We start from the raw sequence: 12,950 nt of genomic DNA, 5'->3' as shown, positions 1-12,950 counted from the left end.
GACTCGCCCTCTTCCACACGGTCCCTATTCATCCTGATTCATGGCAGCCATTTTGAGGGGTTTCCAGAGAGAGAGAGAGAGAGAAGACTTAGAAGTAGTGGATCCTTCCCTTCTTTTTTAGGGGGGGGGGCTCTTGGGACGGCGCAGCTTGCCCGAGACCCCCCCAGGCTGGCGGTTCCCGAAGGAGGCAGAGGGAGGAATCGAACTCCCAACCTCTGGCTTCTCTCAACCAGGGAGCTCTGCCATGGGACCCAGAATTAATCTTGATCTCTCAGTGGTTTAGGCCTCAGGGAGTGGAGCCAGAGGTTATTTCCCCCACTGGGCTTCCTTGAGAGGGGCTGGACTTGATGATCTACAAGTTCACTTCCAGCTCTGCAATTCTTTTTTTTAATAAGTTAATAAAGTAATAAAGTAATAAAACCACAAATTTACAATGCACTACATTAAATCAACTTAAAGTTAAACAAAACTAACCATACTCTCATTTCTCAACCGTGTGCCACCCAACCCCTTGGGATCAGATTCATATTCTTTATTTATTTTCATTCCACATTGCCCCTTTCTCTCCAGAGACACACAGATTCTTCTCCAGGTCTATATGCCTTTCCTTTCTGAAACATATATTTAAAATGCATTCCATTTTTCTTTATAATCATTACTTTTTGATACTCCTGCTTTGATTTTTGTTTCACAAATCAATTTATCATGAATGGCCATATTCCACATTTATTTGTACCATCCCTAAACATCAACTTGGTTATTACTTTTCCAATTCTTTGCAAATATTAACTTTACCAAAGACATTGTTATGATAATCAATAACTTTCCTTCTCTCTTCCTTTGGTTATTCTTAACCATGTTCAACAAGGCAGTTATTGAAGACATTTGTATATCCACACCAATTATTTCCCTAATCTCTTTAAAAATCGTTATCCATTCCTTCTTCGTTATTTTGCAAGACCACCATGTATGTAAATACATACCTTTCTCTTTTTCTCATCTTCAGCACAGAGATCCTTCATTTATATATAACATTTTCAGCTTCACTGGTGTTCAAGTTCATATCTCTACAGTCTACACTACTTGGTAACAATTTTCCTTAAACCTTACAAACATATTATCCATTATTTCTTCTTCATGGATTGCTGCCTTGTCGTGGCGAAGGGGCTTGAGTAACTCAGAGAAACTATGGGCTATGCCGTGCAGGGACACCCAAGACGGACAGGACATAGTGGAGAGTTCCGACTAAACGCAATCCACCTGGAGTAGGAAATGGCAAGCCACTCCAGTATCTTTGCCAAGAACGCCCCATGATCAGAAACAAAAGGCTAAAAGATATGACGCTGGAAGATGGGCCCCTCAGGTCGGAAGGCGTCCAACATGCTACTGAGGAAGAGCGGAGGACAAGTACAAGTAGCTCCAGAGCTAATGAAGTGGTTGGGCCAAAGCCGAAAGGACGCTCAGCTGTGGACGTGCCTGGAAGTGAAAGGAAAATCCAATGCTGCAAAGAAAAATACTGCATAGGAACCTGGAATGTAAGATCTATGAACATTGGGAAGCTGGAGGTGGTCAAACAGGAGATGGCAAGAATAAACATCGACATCCTGGGCATCAGTGAACTAAAATGGACAGGAATGGGCGAATTCAGCTCAGATGATTATCATATCTACTATTGTGGACAAGAATCCCGTAGAAGGAATGGAGTAGCCCTCATAGTCAACAAAAGAGTGGGAAAAGCTGTAATGGGATACAATCTCAAAAATGATAGAATGATGTCAATACGAATCCAAGGCAGACCATTCAACATCACAATAATCCAAGTTTATGCACCAACCAGCATTGCTGAGGAGGCTGAAATTGAACAATTCTATGAAGATTTACAACATCTTCTAGAACTGACACCAAAGAAAGATGTTCTTCTCATTCTAGGGGACTGGAATGCTAAAGTAGGGAGCCAAGAGATAAAAGGAACAACAGGGAAGTTTGGCCTTGGAGTTCAGAACGAAGCAGGACAAAGGCTAATAGAGTTTTGTCAAGAGAATAAGCTGGTCATCACAAACACTCTTTTCCAACAACACAAGAGGCGACTCTATACATGGAAATCACCAGATGGGCAATATCGAAATCAGATTGATTATATTCTCTGCAGCCAAAGATGGAGAAGCTCTATACAGTCAGCAAAAACAAGACCTGGAGCTGACTGCGGTTCTGATCATCAGCTTCTCATAGCAAAATTCAAGCTTAGACTGAAGAGATTAGGAAAAACCACTGGGCCACTCAGGTATAATCTAAACCAAATCCCTTATGAATACACAGTGGAAGTAAAGAACAGATTTAAGGAACTCGATTTGGTGGACAGAGTGCCTGAAGAACTTTGGATAGAGGCTCGTAACATTGTCCAGGAGGCAGCAACGAAAACCATCCCAAAGAAAAGGAAATGCAAGAAAGCAAAGTGGCTGTCCAACGAGGCCTTAGAAATAGCAGAGAGGAGAAGGGAAGCAAAATGCAAGGGAGATAGGGAAAGTTACAGAAACCTGAATTCAGACTTCCAAAGAATAGCAAGGAGAGACAAGAGGGCCTTCTTAAATGAACAATGCAAAGAAATAGAGGAAGATAACAGAAAAGGAAAGACCAGAGATCTGTTCAGGAAAATTGGAGATATTAGAGGAACATTTTGCGCAAAGATGAACATGATACAAGACAAAAATGGGAGGGACCTAACAGAAGCAGAAGACGTCAAGAAGAGGTGGCAAGAATACACAGAGGAATTATATCAGAAAGATGTGGATATCCCGGACAACCCAGACAATGTAGTTGCTGACCTTGAGCCAGACATCCTGGAGAGCGAAGTCAAGTGGGCCTTAGAAAGCCTGGCTAACAACAAGGCCAGTGGAGGTGATGGCATTCCAGTTGAACTATTTAAAATCTTGAAAGATGATGCTGTTAAGGTGCTACATTCAATATGCCAGCAAGTATGGAAAACTCAACAGTGGCCAGAGGATTGGAAAAGATCAGTCTACATCCCAATCCCAAAGAAAGGCAGTGCCAAAGAATGCTCCAACTACCGTACAATTGCACTCATTTCGCACGCTAGCAAGGTTATGCTGAAAATCCTCCAAGGTAGGCTTCAGCAGTATGTGGACCGAGAACTCCCAGAAGTACAAGCTGGATTCCGAAGAGGCAGAGGAACTCGAGACCAAATTGCTAACTTGCGCTGGATTATGGAGAAAGCCAGAGAGTTCCAGAAAAATATCTACTTCTGCTTCATTGACTATGCGAAAGCCTTTGACTGTGTGGACCACAGCAAACTATGGCAAGTTCTTAAAGAAATGGGAGTGCCTGACCACTTTATCTGTCTCCTGAGAAACCTATATGTGGGACAGGAAGCAACAGTTAGAACGGGTCATGGAACAACTGAGTGGTTCAAAATTGGGAAAGGAGTACGGCAAGGCTGTATATTGTCCCCCAGCTTATTTAACTTATATGCAGAATACATCATGCGGAAGGCTGGACTGGAAGAAACCCAAGCCGGAATTAAGATTGCCGGAAGAAATATCAACAACCTCCGATATGCAGATGATACCACTCTGATGGCAGAAAGTGAGGAGGAATTAAAGAACCTCGTAATGAGAGTGAAAGAGGAGAGTGCAAAAAACGGTCTGAAACTCAACATCAAAAAAACTAAGATCATGGCCACTGGTCCCATCACCTCCTGGGAAATAGAAGGGGAAGATATGGAGGCAGTGTCAAATTTTATCTTCCTGGGCTCCATGCTCACTGCAGATGGAGACAGCAGCCCTGAAATTAAAAGGCGCCTTCTTCTTGGGAGGAAAGCGATGACAAATCTGGACAGCATCTTGAAAAGCAGAGACATCACCTTGCCAACAAAAGTCCGAATAGTCAAAGCTATGGTTTTTCCTGTCGTGATGTATGGAAGTGAGAGCTGGACCATAAAGAAAGCAGACCGCCGAAGAATTGATGCCTTTGAATTGTGGTGCTGGAGGAGGCTCTTGAGAATCCCCTGGACTGCAAGGAGAACAAACCTATCAGTTCTAAAGGAAATCAACCCTGAGTGCTCACTGGAAGGACAGATCCTGAAGCTGAGGCTCCAGTACTTTGGCCATCTAATGAGAAGAAAAGACTCCCTGGAAAAGACCCTGATGTTGGGAAAGTGTGATGGCAAGAGGAGAAGGGGACGACCGAGGATGAGATGGCTGGACAGTGTCTGCGAAGCAACCAACATGAACCTGACACAACTCCGGGAGGCAGTAGAAGACAGGAGGGCCTGGCGTGCTCTGGTCCATGGGGTCACGAAGAGTCGGACACGACTAAACGACTAAACACACACATCCATTATTTGTTTGTTCCACAATTTACGCCAATACAGTATATCTGTGAAGATTCGACTTAATGATTCGACTTCTCGATAATTTACTCCCATCTTCCCAATCAATTTCTTCCAACTCTGCAGCTCTAAGATTATTATTATAATTGTTATTTATCCATTGGATCATATACCTTTTCACTGGTTGCTACTCTGTGTCATACCTTTAAAGTAGAAAATGGGGCAGAATGTTTTTCTTGTTTTTCAGAAATGTTTTTTTCCAAAGGCTATGAGGATTCAGTTATTCTCTAAGATATTCTGCAACAGGAGATCTCACTTGCAAATATTCTTACTCTAGGTGGTAGAGAAAAGCAGTGAAGAAGGAGTGAGCTTATGGCAGAGGCAGGCTGTGGGGGAAGATCACAAGAGGTCAAGAAGGAAGCCGAGAAGCAGCGCTGGGAAGCCCAGTGGCAGGAGTTTCTGGAGATGCTGGAGCCCAGTTCTAGAAGAGGGGAGAAGCCCGTGATTTCCGAGGCTGCTCCGTGGAATGATGCCAAGGCCTTTCTGGCCTCCTTCGAGGAAGTGGCCAACGCCTGCCATTGGCCCAAAGAGGAGTGGGTGACCCGGCTCTTGCCAGCACTGAATGGCATAGCGGAAGAGGCTTTTCAGAGCCTGGAAGCTGGAGACAGGGAGGATTATGGGAAAGTGAAGGCTGCCATCTTGCGAGGGGATGCCCTGAGGATGGAGGTGAGACGCCAGCACTTCAGGGACTTCTCCTGCCAGGAAGTGGAAGACCCCCGGAGGCTTCACAGCCAAGTCCAAGAGCTTTGCCACCGGTGGCTGAGGCCGGAGAGACACAGCAAGGAGCAGATCCTGGAGCTGCTGATCCTGGAGCAGTTCCTGGCCAGCCTTCCCCCGGACCTCCAGGGCTGGATCCGGGCAGGAGGGCCCAACACGTGTTCCCAGGCCGTGGCCCTGGCGGAGGACTTCCTCGTGAGCCAGGAAGGGGCTGAGAGAGCAAAGTGGCAGGTGAGACCCTGTATATTGCTTAAGAGAGCATAGAACATGGATTAGGGTAAAAAAATTTATACAGTGGTGCCCCGCATAGCGACGATAATCCGTTCCGGATAAATCGCCGCTATCCAGATTTGTCACTATACGGGGCAAAAGAACCCATAGGAACGCATTATGTGTGATGACCTACTGAGGGAGGCTGACAGGGGCAAAGTGTCCCTGCTGGTCCTCCTCGACATCTCAGTGGCCTTTGATACCATTGACCACGGTATCCTCCTGGGGAGGCTCTCCGAGTTGGGAATTGGTGGCCTCGCATTGGCTTGGCTCCGTTCCTTCTTGGAGGACCGCCCCCAGAGAGTGCAGCTTGGGGATAGCGTCTCGGCCCCGTGGAATCTCAATTGTGGGGTCCCACAGGGGTCGATCATCTCCCCAATGTTTAACATCTATATGAGGCCGCTGGGTGGGGTCATCAAGGGGTGTGGAGCCCGGTGTCATCAGTATGCCGATGATACTCAGCTCTACATCTCCTTTCCACCTACCGCAGGAGAAGCCGTTCTGTCCCTTCAGCGCTGCCTGGGGACCGTACTGCAATGGATGCAGGAGAACGGGCTGAGGCTGAACCCGGACAAGACGGAGGTACTAAGGGTGGGTGCCCCCACAGTCGGGAACTTGGGAAACTCCCTCTCTTTTGGGGGGGTGACCCTTCCTGCTAAGGATGGGGTCCGCAGCTTGGGAATCCATCTTGACCCGGCGCTCACTATGGAATTCCAGGTGACGTCGGTGGTCCGAACCGCCTTTTACCATCTCAGGCGGGTGGCCCAGCTGCGGCCCTATCTTGATGTTGGGGCACTCACCACTTTGGTGCACGCGCTCGTAATCTCAAGATTAGACTACTGTAATGCGCTCTACGTGGGGCTACCTTTGAGGCTGCTGCAGAAACTTCAGGTGGTGCAGAACGCGGCGGCCAGACTCCTTAGTGGGGTGAAAAAATTCCAACATATCTCACCCACTCTGGCCGCATTGCACTGGCTGCCCATCCGATTCCGCATCGACTTCAAGGTGTTGATGCTCACGTACAAAGCCCTAAATGGTTTAGGGCCTCGATATTTGGCGGAACGCCTTCTACCACCAAGTTCTACTTGTGTCACTCGCGCGAGCCAGGAGGTGAGGTTGAGGAGCCTAACGCCGAGGGAAGCCCGGAAGGAGAAGACAAGAAATCGGGCCTTCTCGGCGGTGGCTCCTCGCCTCTGGAACAACCTTCCCCCGGATATTCGCGCGGCCCCCTCGCTGGGTATTTTTAAAAAGCAATTAAAGACAATGATGTTTCGGCAGGCCTTCCCCCCCACCCCCCCTTAGCTAATCCTGATTTTCCTTTTTTCTTTTTCTTAGTTTATAATTTTATGGTTGAAAGTTTTCTTCTTTGTAAATTCGTTTTTAGTCATTGTTGTACCCCTGTTGTGAGCCGCCTAGAGTGGTCTATTGACTAGATAGGCGGAATATAAATTAAATAAATAAATAAATAAATAAAATAAACCCTGTTTAATGTGTTCCTATGGGAGGAAAACTCACCGTTATACGAAGATCCTCCATAGGGGCGGCCATTTTCGGTGCCTCTAAAGCGAGGCAATACAGCGGGTGGCCATTTTGAAACCGCCGCTCAGCTGGGCGAAAATGGGGCCTTTGGGGGGACCGCGGGGGAGGGCTCCCACGCGGTCCTTCCGAAGCCACCGCCGGCATTTTCCCCCAGCTGACTGGCGGGGGCTTCCCCTTCGGAAAATGCCGGCGTTGGCTGCCATGACACTTCGACGGCGAGGCCCATATGAGCCCTGATGCCAAGGCCTGATGCGGCCACCCCAGCGAGCAGCCGCCGGAGCTGGAATGGGAGGCAGCATCGGCCCCCCCCAGCGGGCGAACCTGCTCTTCAACGGCTGCCCAGGAGTCGCCAACTGGCAGACAAAGGGAGCCGTCCCCATGGGGCCAAGGACTGAGCGCAGCCCCACCAGGCAGAGGCTGCCTGGGCAGTGAGGCTTCAGCGGCAGCACTTGATTGGCCATGCGTGACCAAGATCCTTTAAAATCAAGGGGGTAATGTCAGTGTATATAATTTTTTTAGGGGGTAAAAGGTAAAAAAGTTCCCTGGCTCCTGATATAAGGAGATACAGTCCCAGATAGCTTCCGGAAATGGCCTGGTACCCAGTGGAGTTAACGTAACAGGGGAGTTATGTGTCCCTTTAGCCACCAGCTCTAGTTAAGAATTTGGCTGCAGCATTTTGGAGCTTCTGAGGTTCCAGACTTTTTCCAAAAACAGTTCTACATAGAGCGCATTGCAGTAATCCAAATTGGAAGAACTAAGGTGTGTCACCATGGCCAGATTAGACACCCCAAGATCAGACACCTTAGATCAGATACATTATTAGAGAGCACATGTGGCTTATGGGCCACTAGTTGCCCATCTGAGTTTTCGATGTACAGTAGGACCCGACTGTCTCTGGGTATCAGTATCTGTAGATCCGCTTACCCGCTGACTGAAAATATTAAATAAATTTAAAAACAAATATGCATTTATATATACAGTGGTGCCCCGCATAGCGACGATAATTCATTTCGGAAAAATCGTTGCTATGCAGATTTGTCGTTGTGCGAAAAGTTGTAACAGCCTTCTTATACCTCACAAAGGGGCTATTACGTCACACACAATCACTCTTCAGTACCACTGCCACCAACCATTCCCTCAAATGAAGCTTCAGGCCAAAGTATGATTTCAAAATAAAAATAAGATTTATTGAATACAAACAAAAGGAATGGTAAATCACTTATATGTAAATAATAAGTCAATCACTATAATAATATAACTGTCACACTCACACACTCACAGACTCTCACTATATAGCACAGTATCACCAAGCCCTAACCGTTCCTATCTCTAAAACCCTATCAGACCCTATCACCAAACCCTATCTAACTCTCTCACACCATTCACTCCCCTTATATACAACAGCTCCACCCCTTAAGTCCCACCCTCCGTCACGCCATTGGTAGATGACACATAGCTTCAGCAGTGACGGGCAGGTAATGTCATAGCTGTCTGTAACAATACCTCCCCCCTTTAAAAGTTTTGTGGGGGAAAGCTAAGGTGCTTTTCACCCAAAACAACTGGAAACAACATTAAAACAATACATTTCCCCACATATCAACACTTACCATTATCATATCAAGCACACTTTTACATAACCATATTACTCAAAATATACTTGCACATATTAAATCAACTGCTTATATATAGAACAATATTACATTAACCACATATTTTTATAACTTATTAACCACATTTATTAATTTCAAGAGTCCAATTTTCTTCATCTGTCGTCGTCTGGTCGTCGAGATAAGGTGTCAGCAACACAGTTCATAGTCCCTTTGACCACCTTAACCTCGAAGTCATAGTCCTGTAAAATTAAAGCCCACTTCATTAGCTTGCTGTTTTGGGCCTTTATAGTCTTTAACCACATCAGAGGTGAGTGGTCTGTACACAGAATGAAGTGTCTCCCCCAGATGTAAGGATTTAATTTCTTGACCGCGTACACGATGGCCCAACATTCTTTTTCTATGGTCGACAGGTGTTTTTCGCCTTTCTGAAGTTTCTTGCTTAGGTAGGACACAGGATGCTGGTCTCCGTTGTCATCACACTGGCACAGCACGGCTCCTACCCCGGCGTTGGATGCATCGGTGTAAATGATGAACTCTCGATCGAAGTCTGGAGCACGCAACACAGGGTGATTGGTTAACGCCTCCTTTAACTTCCCGAACGCCTCCTCGCAGTCACTGGACCATGGGATGCAGTCATCACTCCTTTTCTTCGTCAGCTCGGTCAACGGTGCTGCAATCTCGCTGAACCTGGGGATAAATTTTCTATAGTATCCCACTAAACCAAGAAAGGATCTAATCTTTTTCTTGGTATTGGGTCTAGGCCAATTACGTATTGCCTCTACCTTGGCTTCTAGGGGTTTGATAACACCTCCCCCTACCATATGACCCAAATATTTCATCTCAGGGCTACCCAGTTGACATATACTGGCTTTTACTGTCAACCCCACTGCTTTTAACCTTTGCAGTACTAAATTTAGGTGACAAAGGTGATCCTGCCAGGTGTTGCTAAAGATCCCTATGTCGTCAATGTAGGCTACTGTAAATGCACTGAGCCCTTGCAGAGTTTTGTCCATCAGCCTTTGGAATGTAGCTGGGGAATTCCTAAGGCCAAAACTGAGGACACGAAACTCGAATAAGCCGAAAGGGCTACAAAAAAACAGTTTTTTCTTGATCTCTAGGGTCTATCCGCACTTGCCAGAACCCTTTAGTCAAGTCTAAACAGGAAATGTATCGACAACCCCCTATGGTTTCAATCAGGTTGTCAAGTCTGGGCATGGGGTAAGCGTCTGGTTTGGTTACTAGGTTTAATTTTCTGTAATCCACACAGAATCTAATGCTTCCATCCGGTTTATCAACCAGAACTATTGGAGCAGACCAAGGGCTAGACGATGGCACAATAATATTTTTTTTTAGCATCTCATCCAGCTCCTTGTGCACTTTGTCCACATAAGGTCCTGTTACTCTGTATGGGGTTACTGCCTGTGGGGGTGCATTTCCTGTATCGATTCTATGCATCACTCCCTTGGCTAAACCAGGCTTATTTGAGAAGACCTGTTGATACTTAGTAACCAACATCTTTATTTCCTTCTGCTGTTCCAGGGTGAGTGCAGGGCTGATCTTCACCTCCCCTGGGTTGAACTTTATTTCACCCCTTCCTTCCCAGTATGGTAAATCATGTTCTTTATCAGCTGCTTTCATTGCAAAAAGCACTTTCTTTTCCTCTCTATAGTATGGCTTAATGGCATTTACATGAACTACCCTCCTGCCTAGGTGTTCATCTCCTTCAATAATATAATTAAGATCACACATTTTTGAAATGATCCTATAAGGTCCTGCCCAGTTCAATTGTAGTTTGTTCCCCTTGATGGGCCTCAACATCAGCACCTCATCTCCAGGGTTAAACCGTCGTTCCCTAGCCTTTTTGTCATACCAAACATTTTGTTTGACTTTCTGGACTTGCAGGATTTCAGCAGCCAACTCTAAGTTTCTTTTGAGGTTGTTCATTAATGTGTCTATATATGAGACCACATTTTGTGGATCTTCTACAATCTGTTCCCAATTTTGCTTAATCAGATCAAGTGGTCCTTTTACTTTTCTCCCGAATAGCAGTTCAAAAGGACTGAACCCAGTACTTTCTTTTGGGACTGATCTGTAGGCATATAGCAATAATTGCAATTTCTGGTCCCAGTTATTAGGGTTTTCAGCTAAATAGGCTCTAATCATTCTCATCAGGGATCCATTAAATTTCTCCGTTAACCCATTACTCTGAGGGTGATAGGGAGAAGTTTCTAAATGTTTAATACCACAGATCTGCCATAGTCTCTTCATAAATCTGGAAGTAAACAATGGACCTAAGTCAGTTATAATCTCTGAAGCAAAACCCATTCTGCTCATATAACTTAATAGTGCATCAGCCACTGTATGGGTCTCAATGTTATTTAAAGGAATCGCCTCAGGATATCTTGTGGCATGGTCAACCATAGTGAGAATAAATCTGTTTCCCCTTTTTGACCTTAGGCAACGGCCCTATAATGTCCACGCCAATGCATTTAAAAGCTGTAGAGATTACGGGTAATGGACACAGTTTAGCCTTAGTCCTATCACGGTTATTACCCTGTCTCTGGCACACATCGCATTTCTGCCAAAAAATTTTAATTTGTTTTCCTATATCTGGCCAATAGAAGTTTTGAGATATTCTTTGCTTGGTCTTATTTATCCCTAAATGTGCAGCAAATATATCAGAATGTCCCCTTTCTAAAATCATTTGGCGATATTTAGCAGGCACTACTAATTGGCTTCGCATCTCATGTCCCCCTTTTGAAATGATCATCAGTGTTTCTCTATACAGTAAACCCTGTTTAATAACAAACCATTCAGGGGATAATTCCATGCTTGACACTTTCTCAAAACAACATTTTAAAGTGGGATCTGCTTGCTGTTCCTGTGGAAATATACTGCTTTGGGGTATTTCAAGTGAGAATGCCTCAGCTAGTTGTATATTTTCATTTTCTCCCTCATGAATGTCAGTATCCTTTTCAGCTGCCTCTGTTTGATCTGGTTGTGAACATGTAAGAACTAACACTTTCTTAACATGCTCAGAGAGGTCTGTCCCAATAAGTACAGCTGAAGGCAGTTGCGATGAAATTCCAACGTGCCAATTTCCTTGCCAGCCCTTATAACGAACTAACACTTCGGCTACAGGCAAAACAACTATTTCTTCCCCTATTCCTTTAATTGTCATACTCTCATTTGGTATAATGTGATCTTGTGGTATGATATCAGGGTGACACAGTGTGACCTGAGAGCACGTGTCTCTTAATGCTAAATAGTTGTGGTCTAAAATTCCTATATTATCACCAGCTGCTTCAAATAATTGGGGATCAGTTCTTATAAGTAGACAATGTCTGATCTCAGCCACAGGAATACAGTATTATCTTCACTATTATCTGCTTCTGTTGAGAGCTCTGCTGGTGTTGCTATGGCAACCAACTCCTCCCTAGGGGAAGCTATCTGTCCCTTCTGAATACAGTACACAGATTTAGTCTTGTTTAAATTCATTTTCTGAGGTAAAATTTCTTTATTTTCTTTAGATTTGTGACATTGGGACGCAATATGGCCTTTTTCATGGCAAATGAAGCAAATTCTATCACTCCATGGACCCTTTTCAGCCCCTTTTCCTTTTCCCTCCAAATTCTGGCTTCTGGCTTGGCCCTGTTCTGAAGGCTTTCCAACAAAATGGCCGCCCACTTTCTGCTGGCTTTTAACTTGTCCCTTGGGATTTCTATTGTAGTCCTCCCATGTTTTTCTCATACTCTTTCCCTCAGAATACATAGGTTTTCTGATTTGTGAGATGAAATCTGCAATCTCAGCTGCCTGTTTCAAATCTAGAGGTTTCTTTTCTTTTACCAAATATTTGATTTCACCATGTAGAAGGGAATAAAACTGTTCCAATCCTATAATATTTTTAAATTGCTGAATTGTCTGTACATTTTCCTGTGCTAACCATTTATCCAAATATCTAGCCAAATGGGCACCTAGCTGTGTGTAAAATTCATCAGGCTTCTTGGTTAATGTTCTGAATTTTTGCCTCAGATGTTCTGCATTGATGCCATACCTGGCAAACACCAACTTTTTAAATTCAGAATAGGTAGGCATCCTTCAGTCTCGAAAGACTATGGTAGCGTGCTCTGTATGGAGGACTTGAAACAGCGTCTAGTGTGGCTGAGGAGGCCAATTCGAGAGTTACAATCTCTTCCACACTGAAGACAAATCCAATCTGTCCCCTGTCCAGCTCCCTGGTTTTGCTTCCTTTGTGACTTCCTCTTTGCCTCGGCCTGCTGGACAAGGGTCTCTTCAAATTGGGAGAGGCCGTGATGTACCGCCTGCCTGATTCAGAATAATCTTTAATCATTTCAATAGGCATCTCTGCGTAAACCTCAGTGAGGCTTCCACTAATTAGAGATCTCAGA

The 12,950-nt window shown here is 45.0% G+C and overlaps 1 protein-coding gene across 1 annotated transcript in view; it reads left to right on the top strand.

Moving 5' to 3' along the window:
* LOC140704015 (uncharacterized) overlaps window positions 1-12,950 on the top strand; it is a 32,261-nt gene that overhangs the window by 4,387 nt on the left and 14,924 nt on the right. The window contains 1 exon segment of the mRNA XM_078386823.1: window positions 4,683-5,353. Coding sequence (XP_078242949.1) covers window positions 4,718-5,353 — 636 coding nt within the window. The 5' untranslated portion in view covers window positions 4,683-4,717.

Source organism: Pogona vitticeps, chromosome 2 (assembly GCF_051106095.1).
Source record: "Pogona vitticeps strain Pit_001003342236 chromosome 2, PviZW2.1, whole genome shotgun sequence".
NCBI classification, from domain to species: Eukaryota; Metazoa; Chordata; class Lepidosauria; order Squamata; family Agamidae; genus Pogona; species Pogona vitticeps.
This window is presented reverse-complemented; position numbering and strand designations above follow the sequence as displayed.